This window comes from Adelges cooleyi, unplaced genomic scaffold, assembly GCF_023614345.1.
Source record: "Adelges cooleyi isolate 19-005CV unplaced genomic scaffold, UGA_ACOO_1.1 ACOO_flye_CR_arks_rails_tigmint_CR_PRNA_247, whole genome shotgun sequence".
In the NCBI taxonomy this organism is placed as follows: Eukaryota; Metazoa; Arthropoda; class Insecta; order Hemiptera; family Adelgidae; genus Adelges; species Adelges cooleyi.
This window is the reverse complement of record NW_026095912.1, coordinates 9,361,322-9,380,566: the sequence shown is the minus strand read 5'-3', so window position 1 is coordinate 9,380,566 and position 19,245 is coordinate 9,361,322. Positions and strand designations below refer to the sequence as shown.

The window sequence follows — 19,245 nt, the reverse complement described above, 5'->3', positions numbered from 1 at the left end:
TCACCAGATAATAATATTACATGTTATAAGAATTTTCGCATATGAAACTGAGTAATTAGCTTTTTGGGGAGTTTTATCTAAAAAAAAAAGTTAAGACTACATATATTTTGAAAAAATTGTAAATGTTATGAAACTATCGGCCTATACCTAAAACCACGAAATGTCTACCTCTCCTAAAGGGAGGATTAATGATAATTCCTTTGGTTTTTCACTATATTACGTTAGTACTATATCTACACAAGCTAGGTACATACTCCACACAAGTTAGGAACCAATTTATATATTTTCCTAAAAGTTATAGCGTGTTGTAATTTCAAGTCAAATGTGTACGTTATTAAGGTGTTTTTCTCGTAATAAAAGAAAAGGATACCTATATTTTTTATAATCAGCATTTTAAAAACAATTATTCTCTGTTCTACATCAAAACTAAACAAAAAACTCATCATTGTTAAAACAATACGTTCTCGGAGTTGAATTTTAGCTAAAACAGTCATAGAAGAAAAAGAAGAGAGTAATTAAGCTTAAGTTTACTTATTTTAGACTGTATTAATGGCGGACCCTACTCACCATTAAATTTTGCATAATTTGTTCTATCAAGAACGTTTACCTATAGCATGTACCGGTTACAATTCAAACCCATCTGTACCTTAGCAATTTTTTTTTAACTAGACATCCCTAAGCCTCATTCTAGTTGATTCTATAAAAAAAAGTACTATTTTTTACTGAGTACTATTAGGAGTAAATTAATATTTAATGGTCGCTTGAAATTACTTAGGTAATAGTTAATTATTGTCATATGGTTAGGTTTCATAAAAATACTTGGCGAATAAATACAAATGATAAAACAAATAAAATGTATGAGATATATTATTAATATAAATATAAAATAAGCGTAAGCCAAAGACAGAAATATATATATACATAGTATCTAATGTTAAAGGATCATGCCTTACATTTCTTTTACCTTGTATTCCTATTAAAAAAAATCCTATTTCTCGGTTTACTTTTACAAAACTTATTGTGTATCCATAAGTATGAATCTAAGTTGTACAATATAATTTATAAATAAAATAAAAGTTAAATATCTACAGAGCAAAAGTGTGTTTTCAGTTTTCACACATCAGTTATATTCTCTGAAAATATAATAAACATTAAAGGTCTTATATTCAAAACATCATTGAAACCTTCATCGTTTTTTAATAGCAATAAAGCGTAAGCTATAAAATTTGCAATGTACCTAACTAAGAAATAAGAACAATTGTATTGTATTAAAAACTAAAAAATTATACATAAAAAAATAGAATTATTTTTTCATTATTTTTTCTTACAAGAAAAAATATATTGTATTGATGTACACCATTGGTTACATCCAAGCATATAGTTCCCCCGACAACTTGGTTACAACCAATTTATCAAACGCACAGTGTATATTTATGTCAATAGTAAAATTAAATGTACAAAATATATTTAAGTCTATTTTAATGATAAAGGATATTTTCTTCTCACAAACTGTAAGTATCAATGTAATATAAACTAAAATAGTACATTCAACGGCTATGATAATTGCTCAAAACTTGATAACTGTTATTCAATTGGGTCATTACAATTATCTCAATCACCTAATTGTTAAACACAAAATTATAAACTAAAATATGAAGAATATTGATCAAATTTAATAGGCAATGTATATACTGACATGCTACGATCATCATTTGTATCATCATCGCTGCTTGACATCATTTTACGTTTCTTTCTTTTCGGCTGTGAATCGTCTGTAGTAGTTGATTGTCTATCACTACCTCCCATGTCATCATTGTCCTCATCCTCTTCTTCGTCATCGTCGTAACCTCCTTCATCTTCTTCTTCCTCTCCATCATAATTATTTCTCTCAAAAACACCATGGAGTAACTAAAATGTAATACAATTATATTTTATTACACAAGTTCTGTTTTATAATACATATGTGTATATATATGTATATATATATCAATTTATAAACAGTACCCGACAGCTGGATTTGAGCTCAACTTGTAGACTCGTTGCATCATTACAAATCGTGCTGTAAGATGGGTTTAACATAACAGCGTTAAACGACATCAACATCAAGTTTAACTGGAGTTCATCAAGACTTCTTATATCTCCCAAATCAATTTTCTTTTTTACTTCCTTAAGGTCTAGCGGGCTGCGAATCAAATACAAAAAGCAAAATTCTTAAAATAACATTTATAGTCATAGTTATTTTTTCGTAGGTACTTTAATATGTGTCAAACTGCTAGACACCTACAATTTCTATTTATAAATACGATACAATAGAAAATAGTTAATACAAATTATAATATACTTCAACATTGTTTTTTTTTTTTGTTAAATTTATATTTATATGTTTTAGGTGTTTTAGTTTATACTAACGCCTATCTTATCAAAAGAATTAAAAAAATTAAAAGTTAATTATTTAGCAGTTTTTATTTATACTGGTGGTCTAAATCCCAAAGGTCGTAGGTCCAAATTGGTAAAATGTACAGGAGAAGAAAAACGTTTAGTAATTTGTTGCACTACAATGTGTGTTACTCTTATGACAAGACACATGACTCTTTATCAATTTAAAAGGAACACAATTATGAAATTGGAGTTTTACCGTTTGATAACTATGTAGCTTTTTCGCATTTAAAAAAACAAATAATTACAAAATCAAAAATTGTTAAATTGCATCCTTGGCGATTTAAACCAATGATATACTAACTAATACATAACTACTGTTTTTTATTAGACATTTTGTCAGTTTAAAAGGACAACAATAGAATAATATAACTTGATAATCTTACCTATTGTGTACATGTTTGTACGCAGGAATATTTTTAAGTGGCTTCTCAAACATTGAAAAATATTTAATTTGACGTAAATTATTAAAAATTAATTTTAAGCTTTTTTTGTTGGATTTTTTTTCCTCAAGAGTTCTGAAAAAATACAATTAAAATTTTATTCAAACAGTTATAATTTACTTATGCAGTGCACTAATTGTGTTCTACTACATTTGAATATAAAAAAGTATAATACTACATTTTACTTGTCATAAGGAATACATTTTCTTCAATTAGTAATACCAGCATAAATGTGTAAGCAGTTGAAAAGCCATTCTTTTTACAGTGATATCAAAAGAAAATGCAATTATATATTATATATTTACATGTGTATTACTTAAAATCATATACTTTATTAGTAGAATTTTTTTTATACCAATTTATATATAGCTAAGTTTCAAATATTCTATGATATGTGTATTGCTTGTATTCTTAGTATATTTTTCAATAATCTTTAGAGCATGCTACTAAAATGTCTTTTAACTATAAGGCTTAGTTACAACTAAACATTGTTGAACTACCTAACATAATTTACATATAAATTTACTTTCAAACATTAAATTTTTTTAAATACTTGGTATATTCTTGGAAAATTTTAATTTTCTAACCAATCTAAATTTTATAAATATATATTATATATTTTTTTTAATGTTATTTTTCATAAATTATTATTAGTGATACGTTATTATTAAATTATTATGTAAGAATGTGTGCATTGGTTTAATTCATATCAAAAGCAAAATAGAATACTTGAAACTACTTTAATAAAAATATAAGAACTCAAATTTAATTATAAGAAAATAATTTAGGACACTTAGAGCCTAAATACTTATTTGGTTGCAAATAAAATTTTATCTTATGTGCTTGGAATTCAATTTTTTTTTAAGAATTAACAGTTATAATTATAAACGTTATTAAGCTAATAAGTAGTATTATAAATATGCAAGTAGTAAAGAGTAAATAACATTTAAAATTACTTATTTAAAACTAATTTTTACATTATTTACTGTTATTAATTTATTAGAAAAATTTCCAAGTACCCTGAAAATATTGCATCTTCTATTTATCAGAAAATAAGAAAACTTAACATTTTATTACACATTTAAGCCATGAAATTTGCTAGAAAGCCTACTAGAACTTAATAAATTTGGAATGAATGTATAACATGAAAAAGTTTAAATATTTTAGTGATAAAAAACTTGGTTCAATTCAAATAACACCCATAAAAATATTATTGAATTATTAAATTTAACCTATAATAAATTACTAAACAATGATGCTAGATAATAACATATCCTTTATTACCATAAAGGATATGTTAACCTTATTTAAAAGGATTTATTCTATTTGTTTTATTAACTAATTAACTATCCATAGATTTTTTTATAGGGTCACAATAAAACCGTGGAAAATAACTTTTTGTTACGAATTAACAAATTTTATTATAACAAAAATTTCATAAGATTCCATCATAGAAATTATAGTTGATTTTTCAGAAATATTATAGATAATTTTACAAATGAAATCATAACTCAAATAAATTATATGACAACTAATAGTAAAATAATTATTTTTTAACATACAATATATTAGTTTTTTTTTAACAATTGTCTTATTATTTTGGGATTATCATATAAAAAAAGCAAAAGAAAGAAAGTGAAAGAAAAAATTAAGTAACCCATATTTCCACGATATCATTAAGTGTAAATAAGCAAAAGACAAGTGTATAAAATTAGATTAAATAGCGTAAATAAAATTATTTTAAAAATAAACAACAAAATCCAAATGGACTCTTACTCGTCCGATCGCTCTTTTCTGTTTTCTCGTGGTTCTATATTTAATTGTACGCTTTTTCTAGTTCTCTTAACTGAAGGTTCACTCTGCTATACAAATATATGATAAACAAAAATATTGCAATAGTAATAATTTGTATATACTTACATCAGACAAATCTTTTTCAGACATTGCATCTTGAACACTGGACTTGTCACTGTAATATTTAATTAAAAATGAATTTAAACATTAGTAGATCCACAAGTCATTTTATAGTGTAATACAAATATTACTTTTCTATTTAGCAAACATTTAAATTTGTATTCCATTATTACCTATTTGGCTGTTGTTCATTAAGTTGATCAATACGACGTTTTCGTCCGCGTTTTTTCGGAGCAGGTTTTTCTTCTGAACCATTATTTGCGATATTTGGTTTAATTGCTTCATTTAAACTAAAATCAATCCAATTATAAGTAAATCACACAATAAAAAAATCGGTATAACCTATCTGATAATTTCACTAACTTTGCGACTGCATACTGTTGATCTTCATTGTTACTCTCAATACGATGTAATTTCATTTTTTTAAACACTGGTGTATCGTCTGATGCGCTTGATATTCTAACTGATTCTGAAGCTTTACACGCCATGTCAGTAATTGGAGGCGATAAACTTTTGCGAGACTGAACTTGATGCTTGGCATTTGTAGTTGTAACTTCGGCCAGAGTTGATGACCTATCTTTAACTTTTTCTAGACTTCTGGAACTTGTGTCCACTTCATTAATTTCGTCTGTGTAAGGTGGGAGAGACGACTTGGTTTCTATTAATTTAGTATCTTTGAAGTTAGCTGAAGAACGTGTTTTTGTTTTAATATTATTTTCATTTGAGACAAAATAGTTCTCGTCTTTTATTTTATTACACAAAACTACAGAGGAGTTAGTTATTAATTTGATGTCTTCAATAATTTGTGAGCTAACACACTTATTATAGTCAGTGATTTGTACAGGACTTCCATTGCTTGATGACTGTTTTTCAGTACTACTAGTTGAACCTACATCATCAAATAATTGCGGGTCCTCTGATTTATTAGATTTACCCTGCGCAGGTTTTGTAACCGACAAGATTTCTTCTATTTTTAAACCTTTAGTTTTATTATGATTTTTTGTCTCAACATTAATAGTTTCCATCTCATTTATTTTTTTGAATTCATCTATCATTGATTTTTCCAATTCCTGTTCAACTGATTTTAAATCGCTCTTGCTTTTCACATCAGACTCGCATATTCTACTTCTCCTAGTTTCTCTTCCAATGTCTTCGGATTGCTTAGTTTGATATTCATTAGGTAGAGTTTCATTTGGTTGTTTCGAACCATTATTTTTAATTTCTTCATCTTTGGTTAAAGTCTCTGCATCAACTTCTTTAGCTTTAGTCAATTTTTCTCCTTTTTCGTTATTATCGATTTCATATTTTTTGTTCATAGCCGCTGAATGAGCCTCCTCTAAAACCTTATTTATTTTTGTCTCGGTTTCTTTTTTATGTTTTCTTTCAATTTCTTTGACTCGGTTTTCTTCGTATAGTTTTTTTAGTTGGGCTTCCATCTTCTTTTTTTCTTCCAAAATTCTTTGCTCCGATTCCTTTAGTATTTTTGCCTCTGCCTCTTTTAATTCGGCGTCTTTTAAAATTTGCATATCAGTATCTCTGTTACTAGAAGTATTTTCAGCTTCTAGTTCTACTTTTTCAATTTCTTTTTGACCCATTTCTTCCCCTAACAAAACACTTGCAGATTTACTAGTCTCCTGTGCTACAATATACTTTTCATCTTTCTTTCTATCCTTATCTATATTTTCAATATTATCTGATGTTTTTTTATCAAGTATTGTTTCTTTTATACTGATTTCATTAATAGTATTTACCGTCTTATCATTATCAGCAACAATAATTTGGGCTTCATCGTCTCTTTTAATCGTATTTGATTCTTCATCATCACTACTTATTTCCACAATGTCACAAGGTGGTTTAACTTCTAATTCTACTTGTTTTAAGGCTGCAGCACGATCTAAATCTATTTTACTCATTACATCCAAAATCACTCCTTGCAATATTGGTATTCCTGTAACTGATGAATTTTGGTCATCGTCTAAATCATCAGGTTGGGTAGATGCGTCACATTTCTCATTGTCCTTTTTGACTGATAATTCTGGGCTAACAGATTTGTTAGCTTTATATGAAATATCCTTTTGAGTATTTTCAGTAATCTGAGTTTCTTCCGTTTTGCTGATTTCTAATGAACCACTTTCTATTATAGAATTTATATCTTCATGGTCAAAATTCACAATTTCTTCTCCATTGTACAAATCAGTTAATGAGTTATGCGTAATTGAGGAATTAAAATCTAAATCGAGACCTTTAATGAAATTCCCGCTATTTTCCATACTTTCCTCTTCACTATTCTTCTTAAGCAAGTCACTCTGAACTTTTCCAAACAAATCCCATGTAGATTTAACATTATTTGATTTATTATCATCTAGTATTTCAGTTTTTGAATTGCCAGATGCAGTTATGTTTTTGATAATATCACCTATTGACATCAGATTATTAGATTTATTAGGTAAAGGTTTAATATTTGTTGATTTTTCCTCGTTTGAACTATTATTTACACTGTCGTCATCAATAACTATTACTTCATCGTTAACTGAATTACTGCCATCAATGATTTTTATTACATTTTGAGAACTGTTTAATATTTTAATATTTTTCTTAGGATCAATGTTTATTATTTTGGTATCATCTGATTTATCTTTTAATTCAGAAGATAATTTAATATTAAAAGGTTTTTTTATTTTATTTACTACAACAAAAGGTTGATTCACAAATGAAAGGAATTTTGTATCGCCTCTGGTATCAAAACACTTTAGGTTTGTTCCTTTAATTTCAATTATTTTTCTTTGTTTTAACAGCTGTCCATCATATGCTAACATATTATTTCCCGATGTAGAAAATGTTTGGTTATCTTTGCGTAATACAATTGCATCTTTAATGGCAGAACTGTCAAAAGGAACATAACGTTCAGAAACCTTAGGACTATCAACTCGCGATTGGCCTACCATCAAGTTTTTGTATTCACTAGCCACAGTTTTTAATGAGGTGTTTAACAGCGGAATGTCATCTAGTGTTATAGGAACTTGAGAAGAATTGAAATACTTGTTAAACGATTGATTTCCAATACTGTTTTGAGAAGAACTATCAACACGTTTTAAAGGTAAAGTAGTCTTTAAAGGACTTTGAGTTTGATCTTGAACTGATGTCAATGGTTCAACATCTATGTTATCTATATCAAACAAATCATCGTCAACTAATATTGTTTGATTATCGTGAGTGCCTCCAGTTTGTTGATCTTTTTTATCATAGACAGATTTCACATCCTGACTATTTTTAAAACTGCCACCTTCTGCCCTTGTTTGACTTCTGGTAGATCGAAGCTCAATTAGTCTTCCATCTTTTTTTTCTCCTAAAGAATTCACAACATGAGAACCTTGAACAGTATTTCTATTTTCCTCTTCAATTTCACTGTCACTTAATAAATTAACAATGCAAGCATTACCAGAAATCGTTTTGTTTGGACTGTTAGTATTAAAAAATGGCTCTTTTGTTGGATCTCGTTTTATTTCCATTACAGCATCTAATTTTTTCAGATGTATAGTACACTCCGAAAAAATTATCCTATCTGTAGATGAGGTCTGGGCATCCTACACAAATGTAAATTATTTTGGTATTAATGCATATAATATTAAATACAATTATATATAAATGTATGTGTGAGCATGAACATATTATGCAAGTAAGTAAAAAGATATTATCTCAATTAAGAAAAAGTTCAAAACACGTTTTTTATAAATACTGCCAAAGTATCCTCAATTAAAACAATATAGATAATAGGAGTATCTTTTAAGATTTCCATAACAAACATTTTTTAATTGCAGTGAATATAATATTTAATTTAACTAACATCCTCTTAAATACAAATCACAGTTACAGGTAAACATACATTTCAAATGTATATAATATGTAAAAAATTACCTTACACATCATATTTAAAAGTTTTTACACATCAAAAATAAAAATAGTATTTTATATAGTAGTTTACATAATAATTAATACTATAATAATAATAAAAAAAATTATTATTTAACTACACTCACTTTTTTATTGTTCAGCACACTGAAGGAAGATTTATCTGACCCAGCTGCTGCACCTAAAATGAAAATACAAACATAGTATTTTTAATTTATAATGTCAATTACTAAAGGTATCGAATTTTGTTCACCAATGGCACAAGCTCTGCTTCTATAATTCTTTGGAAGAGGTGGCGTTAAGAATTAAAACATTTTTTTTCCTGTGTATATGTATGAGGTATAAGTTTATGTTAAAACTAAATTTTAATGTTCGTATATAGAAATATATTGTAATTTTGATACTTAAATTAGAGAAACATTTTAATACCAGACTTTTATTTTACAGTAAATACAATTTCAAAAACTTACTTGGTTTATTATTTATAGGTTGAGATGGATTTCGAATATAAGGATTTGCAGGAGCTTCAAGTAACTTTGAAAGTGTTGGAGTACCTACAAAAACAATTTAAAATACCATACATAAATTATTATAATGAGCATTACACTCATATAAGATTTGGTCCTTCTGATAAATTACCTTGAGCTGTTTTAGCATTTGGAGAAGTAGTTAAGGGTAATAATTTTCCTGATCTAGTTCTAGATGTACCAGCTGGAGGTTGTAATAACGAAGCAATCGTGGATGCTGTTCTATTAGCTGGTATAGTATTTCGAGATCTTAAAAGACTTGTTAACAACGGAGCAGAAGGAGTATTCCATTTTATTGGCTAATAAAAAAATAGTTACTCCATTAAATAACTTGAATAAGCAAATTAAATAACTTTAAAATAATTTACCTCGTCTGTCGTCCCCGAGGTGAAGTTGTCAGACGCTAGAGATGAATTTTGCCTTGCCATAAGTTGTTCAATATACTGTTTTCCTTCTATTTCATTTCTATAAGAAATAATGTATAATTATCTATTTTATTTTATTAATTGTTATAAATCACAAATAACAAACCTTCTGGCTTGTGCATAAAGATTAACAACTTCGTTTCTTGTGAGATTGCCTTGCTTTACTCTATTCATTACGCTAAATAAACTAAAATATTTTGTCTTTAAGGAGTCTTTCGATTTATTTACATCACGCACATAATCTATACACACAAAAAAATTAACAACAAAATTATCTCCAATATATTTTTTTTATACAATATTATACTTTTAATAACTTGAATGTAATCAAATCATTATTTAATTTAATAGAAATAGATGATATCTATATGAGTTACCTCTTTTTAAGCTGTCAGCAATAACCCGCAACATTTTGTTAAACGGTAGTGATTTTACTTCTCTACTGTAACTAGATACAATCATTTTAAATTGTCTTTCACAATTTTTGGGAGTATACCATCCTTCTTTAGGTCTATAAGATTCTCCTGCATTTTTGACCACTTGAGCCACCGACTTCCTAAGATTTTATATAAAAGAAGAAGAAAAAATCAAAATGTATTTATACTTAATTAATAATATGTTTTATAAGATCTCAAATAATTACCAGTTGTGAATTCCAAAATGACAAGTAGCAGTAATTAACCAAAATTTTTCCCTTGACGTCCACAGAATTGCTTCTGATAATGGCTTTCTCTCTATCCACCGATAAACTGAATCTAAACAATTAAAAACCATTTTTATATTACAAAACTAATAAAAATATTTTTTTTAGACACTCCTCAGTTTTTTTACTCTTTTAAAAAATACCAAAAAAAAAAACAAAATTATAACTCTTAAGATATTTAGTGAAAAATGACTTTAAATATTGCGTATTCAATTCATAAATATATTGTTACCTAATAAAAACTAGAATTATACAATATTTTGAATTTACCTACTTGACTTATACTAAAAACATAATATTAAAACAAATAATGATAATTATGTTACTAATATATATAATATTTAGTTTGAAATGGTTTTGCTATGATAAGAATATTATTTAAAACAATAAAAAACTGACAATAAAGCATATAAAGATCCGGTATTAAATTAATTGCTTTAATACAAAATTAGTTTACAAATATAAAATATTTTAGAATTTGGATACTTTAATTTAGTTTATTTTTAAAAGAAATAGTCTACACTTTTAAAAATTTTGGGAAAATAAGAAAAACCATTTAAAATGGTTAAAAAAATTATAAAAATAACATGCAATTATTTTTAATTACTCTACCTATATACATTATAGTAATTTAAAGTGAATATATATCAGTGTATAAGTGAGTGTATGTAAGTGTATATATATGATCAAGTATACTATCATTTTATTGCAATTCGTGATAAGAATTCAAAAAATCTGTATTTTCACAAAAATTGATATTTTAGCCATTTAAAAATTGTATGAATATTGTATATAAATTGCAGTTTCTTTTTCTCTTTTCATTTTTAGTAGGTAGTAAATTACGATCAATACATACTAAAAAAAAAAAAGACATATTTTATTTGTAATTAATACATTATTATTACCTACATCACGTTTTTATTATTATATTTTATAACTTGTTCTTAATACTTTACAATTATATTATAAAATATATATATACATATATTATATTTAAAAAAAACATTGAGTCACAACAGTAGGGGATTACAATAAACTTATCATCTTTGAGAGGAAAATTTTAAGAAAAATTTTTAGCCCTGTTTGCGACGACAATGAGCAAAGATGGTTAAGGAGATCAAATGGAGAATTGATGATTCTGTATACGAAAGAGGATATAGTGCAGTTTGTAAGAAGTTCAAGACTTGCGTGGGCTGGTCATGCATGGAGGGCTGATGGTTCCCTTATAAAGATGGTTATGGTAAATCAAATAGATCAGAAAAGACCAAGGTGACGTCCAAGACAACGATGGCTTGATGTTGTGAAGAAAGATCTGGAGAAGTTAAAACCGGATTGGAACGGAAACTTGGATCAAGCTTACACACGAGAAGTATGGGGTGAATTGGTTTTAAAAGCAAAGAGCCTAAATGGTTTGTAAAAGCTTAAAAAAAAATTAATATTATAGGCAATAAATGGCTATCAGCAAAAAAAAAAAAATATGACTTGACTAGAGCTCTTGAATTTTAAGGCGTAATACCCGTAAAGATAAAAAATTAGGTACACCAAACGTAACAAATATCCAAAATGATCGGATACTTTTCAATTTCACCGGGTATCTGGCAATTTTGGATAATAAGTAGCCATAAACTTCTAGTATAGTGGTATGCCAAAATTATGTCTTAATTAATGATTAGGAAATAGTACACACTACTCCGTATTACAGATAATAAGCGTGTATTAGTATAATCTGAACAATCATACTTAGATAAAATGTATGTAAATGTGTCAAATCATTGTCACTATTTTAAAAAGAAATAATAATGTATCAATGTCTAAATTTGAATTACTTTGACAAAAATAATATATTATAGTCATTCATGTTATATTTATTTATTTATTTATAGTAATTTACGCCAAGCAGCTTTTTATAAATTAGACAATAATATATATATGTAGTGATATTTAAAATACACAAATCAACCAAAAGAAAACGAAACAAAACAAAACAACAAAAAATATACATAATAAAAAGGTAATATTGAGAGGTGTGGCCTTAACACGAATAATATAAATCATAAATCGTTAAAAATTCCCATCATACGAATGAGAGGTGCATTTTTAGTGAAATTGGATCTGGTAGTAGGAAGATAAAAGAACTTTTTAAGTCTGGTGTTAGTCGGGACCCGAATACTAAGTTGTTCCAATAAGCGAGGGGCGTCAACTCGCCCGTCTAACAAACCTGAAATAAACCGAGAGCAGAGGTTCTTGCGCCACTGCTCTAGTGGTTGCAGTCTAAGAACATTATTAATGGGACTGTAATCATGAGGTGGGCGTAAGATTTTTAAGCAGTACCCTACAAAACTTAAAAACCTATTCTGTACACGGTTCATTCTCTGTCTGTCACCTGCAGTATATGGCGCCCAAATGACTGCGCCATACTCTAGGTTAGACCGAACTAGGGAATTATATAGGGCAGACAGACATTCGGTAGAATTGAAATCAGACGAATGTCTCCTAATAAACCCAAGAGCTCGTAATGCTCTACTGATCGCGAAATCAATATGGGGCCGAAAGTCTAGGGTAGGGACATACAAAAATCCAAGATCCTTTACTTGGTAAACTCGCTCGAGAGGCATCGCATTTAGACTATAGTTAAATGTCAACATCGCACGTGTACGATAATAGGACATGACTTTACACTTATTAGTATTCAGTGATAGACCTAACAAATTACACCAGATTGAAAATTTATCCAAGACAGCTTGTAGTACAAAGCAGTCTTCCTGAGATGAAATTGCATAAAAAATTTTGGCGTCATCAGCAATAATATTAATAAGCAAAAGTTCATTCATAGTTAATTTATATGCCAAAAAAAATTATTATTTTAATTATTATTATTATGACAAGTTGTTTTTTTTATATTTTATTTTATATTTGGTTTTATATTATAGTTAGTTCTTTCGTTTATTTTATGACTAAGGTTGATCTACTTTATATAAAATGAGGATTTATTATTATTTGAAATATAAAAATTAAAAGTATAGGCACTAAATAAAGAATTTATTTTATTTTAAATAGCAATACCTATTCATGATTTAAAAAAACATATTTATTTATTGGCAGTGTTACTTTAATGTAACAATTAAAATACCATCTACCCCTAACTCCACGATAAGAAAAAAACATTTCCTACGCCTCATCAACTAACAAATCATTTATACACATAAATAAATACGTAGTTGTCAAATTTTATTTTTTTTTTTAGCAAAACTACTAGTCCAGCATTTTTGTTAACCCGGCAGTCTTCTGGTCTGATATCTGCCTGATTACCAAGAGACTATTGCACTTCCTTTTTAGTATAAAATTAATTAATGTATTACTTATATATTTTTATAACATAAAATAGCTTGGTAGTATAAAAAAAACCTGCATTAGCATATGCTATGTCATTAGACCTATTTTTGCTATGACCCTTTTGCCATGTAAACATAAATTATTATTATATTAACTTCAACTATTATGTAAATAGGTGACTACCATAGACCAATTGTCAAATGTAATATGTATGTATGCAACTAAATATAGGTAAGGCGCTTGATGCTTTAATATCATTTTTATCAAGCTCCGCCTATAGTTCAGTATCAAACAAAATAAAACATTGTCGTACAAAGATACTTACGATGACATCTATTCTGATATTTTTTGTTCGAAGCCATTATTAATCGACGAATTTTGTCGTTGGTTTTTACAGTCATTAGTTTAGCATACTGTTGTAAGACTTGGACATTGACGCTATCTTTCAGTAATCGTAAATGTTTGTTAGAAGTATAATATAGGTATTCTAACTTCAATCTAATATGTTTTAACGTATTTGAATAAGACTGAACTATCAACGACCAAAGTACGGCGGGTATAATAATTGTAAAAACAAAGCGCCTATACAACACACTCAACAATAATAGAAGGTACGCGACATATTTCAGTGACCGCGTTGTCTTGCTGTTTGTTTGTTTTCCGGAGACATTTTCTCTTATCACGTTATCTCGCGCGTTACTTTTGCATTCATGGAGAATTCATATCAGTTCCATACACAATATGGATATCTCCAACACCAGCTGCGATTGGTTTGCGTCGGTGTTATCAGTTTACTCACAGAATAGATAAACTTTTTACTTTTAAAACAAGTTTGTTTTTACAAATTTTAACTTGATAGTTGCGAGAGTATAGTTATAAAACAAAACCGGGGTCCGGGATAAGGTTACAAATCACAGTAGCATCGCCACCATAATAGAAATAATCTTGAATCATATTTCGCATATTTTACTTAACACAATCATACTGGCTAATACAATACACGCCCTTTCGTTGCCTCTTAACTGTATAGGAAAGCTCGTCGATATATTATAACTTGATAAAAATAAATTTACTTAATCATATACCTGCAGTGCTTAACTTGGGGGGGACTGAGTACCTCAACTAATTTTTTGGATATTCTAGCGTACCCCTACTTCTTTTTTAAAGGGGAACGCACGGGACGGGTTGCTATTTAGTCTTACCTATATTTATAAAGTTGCTCAACTTAAATGTTTGTTTTAAATATATAAATCTTACAAAATGTTCTAATATTTACAAAATGTATTGATATCTCATATCTGATACGTATATTTTATTTTACAATCAATATTTCATTATTACTTATCAGTGACTACTCGGCCGCAAAACGTTTCCCGTTCGTGTCCGTCAAGCGTCATATTGTTGGTCTCGTTGCGAAACGTTACCGTTTAAACTTTAAATACGCTGTCTAGAAAAGTACCGTCATTGATTAAATACCGGGTGATTACAAAAGAACAAGTCGGTTTCAAATATCAGTATTTTTTAAACAGTACAAGCTACAGAGCTGCGCGACCTCTTAAAATGACCGCTATAACCTCAAGTTTTTTTTTAAAATAAATCATAAATGTTCAATGTTTCCTCCTTGAGTAACCCGAACAATGTCAAGTCGCTATGCAAATTCCTTCCACACTCTGTAGAGCATGTCAGTAGTTACTGTCTGCACAGCCAAAGTTATGCGTGCCTTCAAATCTTTTTTGTTCACAAGCAATGGCGACACAAAGACTTTTCTCTTGACGTATCCCCACAAAAAAAATTAAATGGCCAATCTTTCAACATTTAAAGGTACGAGTTGCCTGTAACAGTAGCTTTATTAAAAAAAAAATGGTCCATACACTTTCTCATGAGACATCGCGCAAAACATGTTAACTTTTGGTGAGTCTCTTAAGTGTTGTGTGTGGATTTTGTTCACCAAAAATTATCCTAGCGGTAACCTAATCTAACTTGAGGTTACAGCGGCCATTTTAAGAGGTAGAGCAGCTCTGTAGATTGTACCGTTTAGAAAATGCAGATATTTGAAACCGACTTATTCTTGTTTAATCACCCTGTACAATTGTATTTATATTTACATTTCATCAATGGTACCGTGGAATTTTTTAAATGAAGATTGAAGTTATACTTAGATAATTTTTATATTATTCTTTTTTGTTTAATGGTATTTTATTAATGTTCCTTAGGGCACCGTTAAAGGAGGTATGGGGTATTATCTACTTCATATTAAAATGAATTAAAATTATATGAACGCAAACTGCTTATAAATAATAAGACTGGTAATATTCACAAACTTATAATTCATAAAAAAAAATACAATCATTTTAACATAAATAATATTTAGCATTACATCACAAAATATATTATGTTTGAAAAAACAAAACTAAATTCTGTCAAACAAATAAAAAAAATTATTAAATAATTAATTGGCTTATAAAACATTTAGCCACACTATGCGAGATCGAGCTGCAACAACAATTGTTTTATGGTTTTTATAGTCTAGAATTTCTATTGCTAAAATTGGTCCCATACTTAAATGTACATCTAATAAAATGTTACTCTCCTTCGGTTTCAACAAATCATTCCAATTATTCAAACGATATACTACCAAATAACTGTTACGTGTACCTACAAACAACATATTGGTATAAATAAATATAGCAGTGGCTTCCATATACTTTATATTCAACCATAAGGGAACTACCATACACTCATCTCGATTCATATCATGAACTGAAATGTAATTGTTAGTCATACGCCCTATTACGAGCTGATGTATGACTGATGAAAACACAGTTGAACTCAAGCGATCACAATAATGTTCATGTAGTTTTTTTAGTGGAGAATGTGAATAATAACCATACCAGCTTTGACGAATCCAGCAACATTTTTCTTCATATGGATTGACATCTACACTGAGGAGTTGACCGCCAAATCTTGCTATTGGGATTCCTGTATGACTAGTACTTCCCTGAGATTGTAAAGGACAAACATTTGGTCCTTTTCTATTAAGCCAATTATATTTGGCGTCATTATTTGCTTCAGCACACTGTAGTCGAGGGTTTAGCGCTAGTAAATAGATAGATCTGTGCAACTGACTTTGTTGTTTCTTTATAAGTTCAACTTTATTTGTTAGATTATTTCTTTTTAAAATATATGGACAATAAGAATAGTCCGTCACTACTATCAGTTCATCTTGATAAGCAAGAAGGCTACATATGCCGTTAATCAAGAAAGTCTCTTCAAAAATAAGTGATACTTTAAATTTAGGTTTCTGCCACAGCAGCCAACCTTTAAATAAATTCTCATAATCAGACTCGCCGAATAAATTTATGTCTGTAAAACGTTTCTTTAACATTTCTTGAAAGTATTTTGATGGAATATCATTTAAACAAAACTTTTTCCACATTTTGTTGTATAAAACTGCATTACTTGCTACAACATTACATGACTTAGAAACCAATTTAAACGCAATTAAACTTCTGCCGTCGAGATAGGTAGCAATTTTTTCCATCAATTCAGGTGGAAAATTAATGCTTACTTTACTTTCTATAATATTTTTTTCATTTTTGATTGTTTCATAATTAGATGAATCGACAATGTCAGTCCAAACTGGAAGACTGTTCGTATTGAAATTCATTGTTGAATCCAAAAGTTATACCGAAGTCCGAATGTAAATCAACTAATTAAAGCCAAATACAAAAATGTATTACTTGTCTATTTTTATTTTCATTCTTAATGTTACTGCGGTAAAGTATAAATTATACTGTACCTATTCTGTAATGGCGTAGAACGGGCAATTTGCACAATAACGACTTCGAAAGTATACAAATACGCTAAATTTAAACGATCAAAAGATGATCGATAATCTATTAAATTATAATTATATAATATAAATATTATTGTTTACTGTTTAGTTGAGAAGTTTTAAAGATAATTTACCATTAGATAACACTGAACATACCATGGCCACAGATTATATGAAAACAGATTGTTCACTTGGGCCTTTAACAATAGGATTGCAAATAAGGTTCTATGATTGGCCCACCAAAATCAGTGTGACCGTCTGAAGGGAATTTGTTTTTAAACGTGTTCGCGGGCTTTCGCATTTGTTAAATAATTGAGCTAAACAGAATGTTTCTCTTGTATTTACCAAACATTTTATAAATATTAATAACCATAATGATAATAATAATAATTTAATAATATTATTCTTACAATTACAGTTGTTTTATATTATCTTACGCACTATATAGTATAACTTATCCAAGGGCAATAATTTTAATTTCAATAATAAATTACAATTAATACATAATAATACATTTAATAATAAGACATTTTAAAATTCCCAATAAGTAAAAATATAATGCATTATAAACAATAAACATAACATATCCATACTTATTAATATACAATTTTAATTATTTCTAACATAGAGAAATAGTAAGCTGTCCACCATAGGGCATGACAACTGACAGAGCATTAATCAACTATGAATAGTATTGACACGCAGTATTTAATTACATTGTTATTGTAAAAATAATATCAATTCAAAAATAATAAACAAAAAATAATTATAAATAAAATAATACAAATTATTATAAAAAAGTATTAAACAACTAAAAGTATTGCATATTTATATACCTAGTTATACGTGTTTTAATATAACCAATTTTTTATTTACTCTAATTCTATAGGCTACTCAGATAAAAGTCGTGCCTTTAAAAGTATATTTGGCGTACAAAATGCGCATACGCGCCTGCTAATAGGTTAAAATAAATAAAAAATAATGAACATGACATAATTAGTAAAAATTAATAAATCACAAAGTTCACATAAATAAAATAGTATAATTGTTAGTAAAATAGTATAAAAAACTGAAGTGCCGAATTGTTTTCCGTTTAACATGTTACGGATACATATGAGTTCTAACATCTGACAAATTTTCAACTTAAAGGTCCCAAAATTATGGCTTAAAAACAAAAAAAACTTGTAACCATCCTAGGGGGTGGGATATGGGAGTAATATAAATCCGACACCAGTCCATTTTTGGTCGTTTAAAAAAAATGTTTTGCCAGAACCATTTCCATTATTCTGAAAATGCAAACTGTATAAAAGACTTAGATGCTATTTTAGTATTATGAATGAAAACAAATTTAAAAATAAAAATATGTTTTAATAATTTTAATTTTTTTTGGTCAGAATAATAATGTCAACCAAAAGATCACCTTGTATAAACTACAGGTGATTCATCTGATATAAGACATTCGTTTTTTCAGAAAATTAATTCCTTTAAAACTGTTTATAAAATGTTATTAATTGATTATTTATTGTTCATCAATCTGTTCATTTGCTATGAAAAAATGTATAAAATATATCATAAATTAAATACAAATTAGTGAATTACAGTCAATTAAAAATTACTAAATTGCCATGAAGTGTTTCTTTTTTTAGAATTCATTCACATTCCGACATAAAGTTAATTAATTCCCATTCCTCATTCCTTAAAACTAAATGTAATACATTCA

At 28.0% G+C, this 19,245-nt stretch overlaps 2 protein-coding genes across 5 annotated transcripts; both read right to left on the bottom strand.

Annotated features, from left to right (window-relative positions):
- Positions 1 to 879: 879 nt before the first annotated feature.
- On the bottom strand, positions 880 to 14,379 carry LOC126836656 (uncharacterized). 3 transcript variants are annotated; one of them, XM_050570251.1, is made up of 17 exons: positions 14,016 to 14,379; positions 10,298 to 10,409; positions 10,032 to 10,210; positions 9,761 to 9,896; positions 9,598 to 9,694; positions 9,342 to 9,528; positions 9,173 to 9,256; positions 8,831 to 8,883; positions 8,233 to 8,377; positions 5,157 to 8,139; positions 4,967 to 5,083; positions 4,800 to 4,848; positions 4,656 to 4,741; positions 2,823 to 2,954; positions 2,005 to 2,182; positions 1,697 to 1,908; positions 880 to 1,619 (listed from the first exon to the last, which is right to left on the bottom strand). In XM_050570251.1, the coding sequence occupies exons 1-17, from the start codon at positions 14,089 to 14,091 to the stop codon at positions 1,616 to 1,618; spliced, it is 4,830 nt and encodes a 1,609-aa protein (XP_050426208.1). In that variant the 5' UTR covers positions 14,092 to 14,379; the 3' UTR covers positions 880 to 1,615. The 3 variants fall into 3 exon arrangements, with proteins under 3 accessions (XP_050426208.1, XP_050426206.1, XP_050426207.1); XM_050570249.1 differs by having other exon boundaries at positions 5,157 to 8,377; XM_050570250.1 differs by having other exon boundaries at positions 4,656 to 4,738; positions 5,157 to 8,377.
- Positions 14,380 to 16,065: 1,686 nt separating this feature from the next.
- On the bottom strand, positions 16,066 to 17,681 carry LOC126836610 (uncharacterized). Of its 2 annotated transcripts, XM_050570170.1 has the most exons (3): positions 17,660 to 17,678; positions 17,490 to 17,586; positions 16,066 to 17,399 (listed from the first exon to the last, which is right to left on the bottom strand). In XM_050570170.1, exon 3 carries the CDS (start codon positions 17,355 to 17,357, stop codon positions 16,149 to 16,151), a length of 1,209 nt encoding a protein of 402 aa, XP_050426127.1. In that variant the 5' UTR covers positions 17,358 to 17,399; positions 17,490 to 17,586; positions 17,660 to 17,678; the 3' UTR covers positions 16,066 to 16,148. The 2 variants fall into 2 exon arrangements, with proteins under 2 accessions (XP_050426127.1, XP_050426126.1); XM_050570169.1 differs by having other exon boundaries at positions 17,490 to 17,681.
- Between the last annotated feature and the right edge of the window lie 1,564 nt (positions 17,682 to 19,245).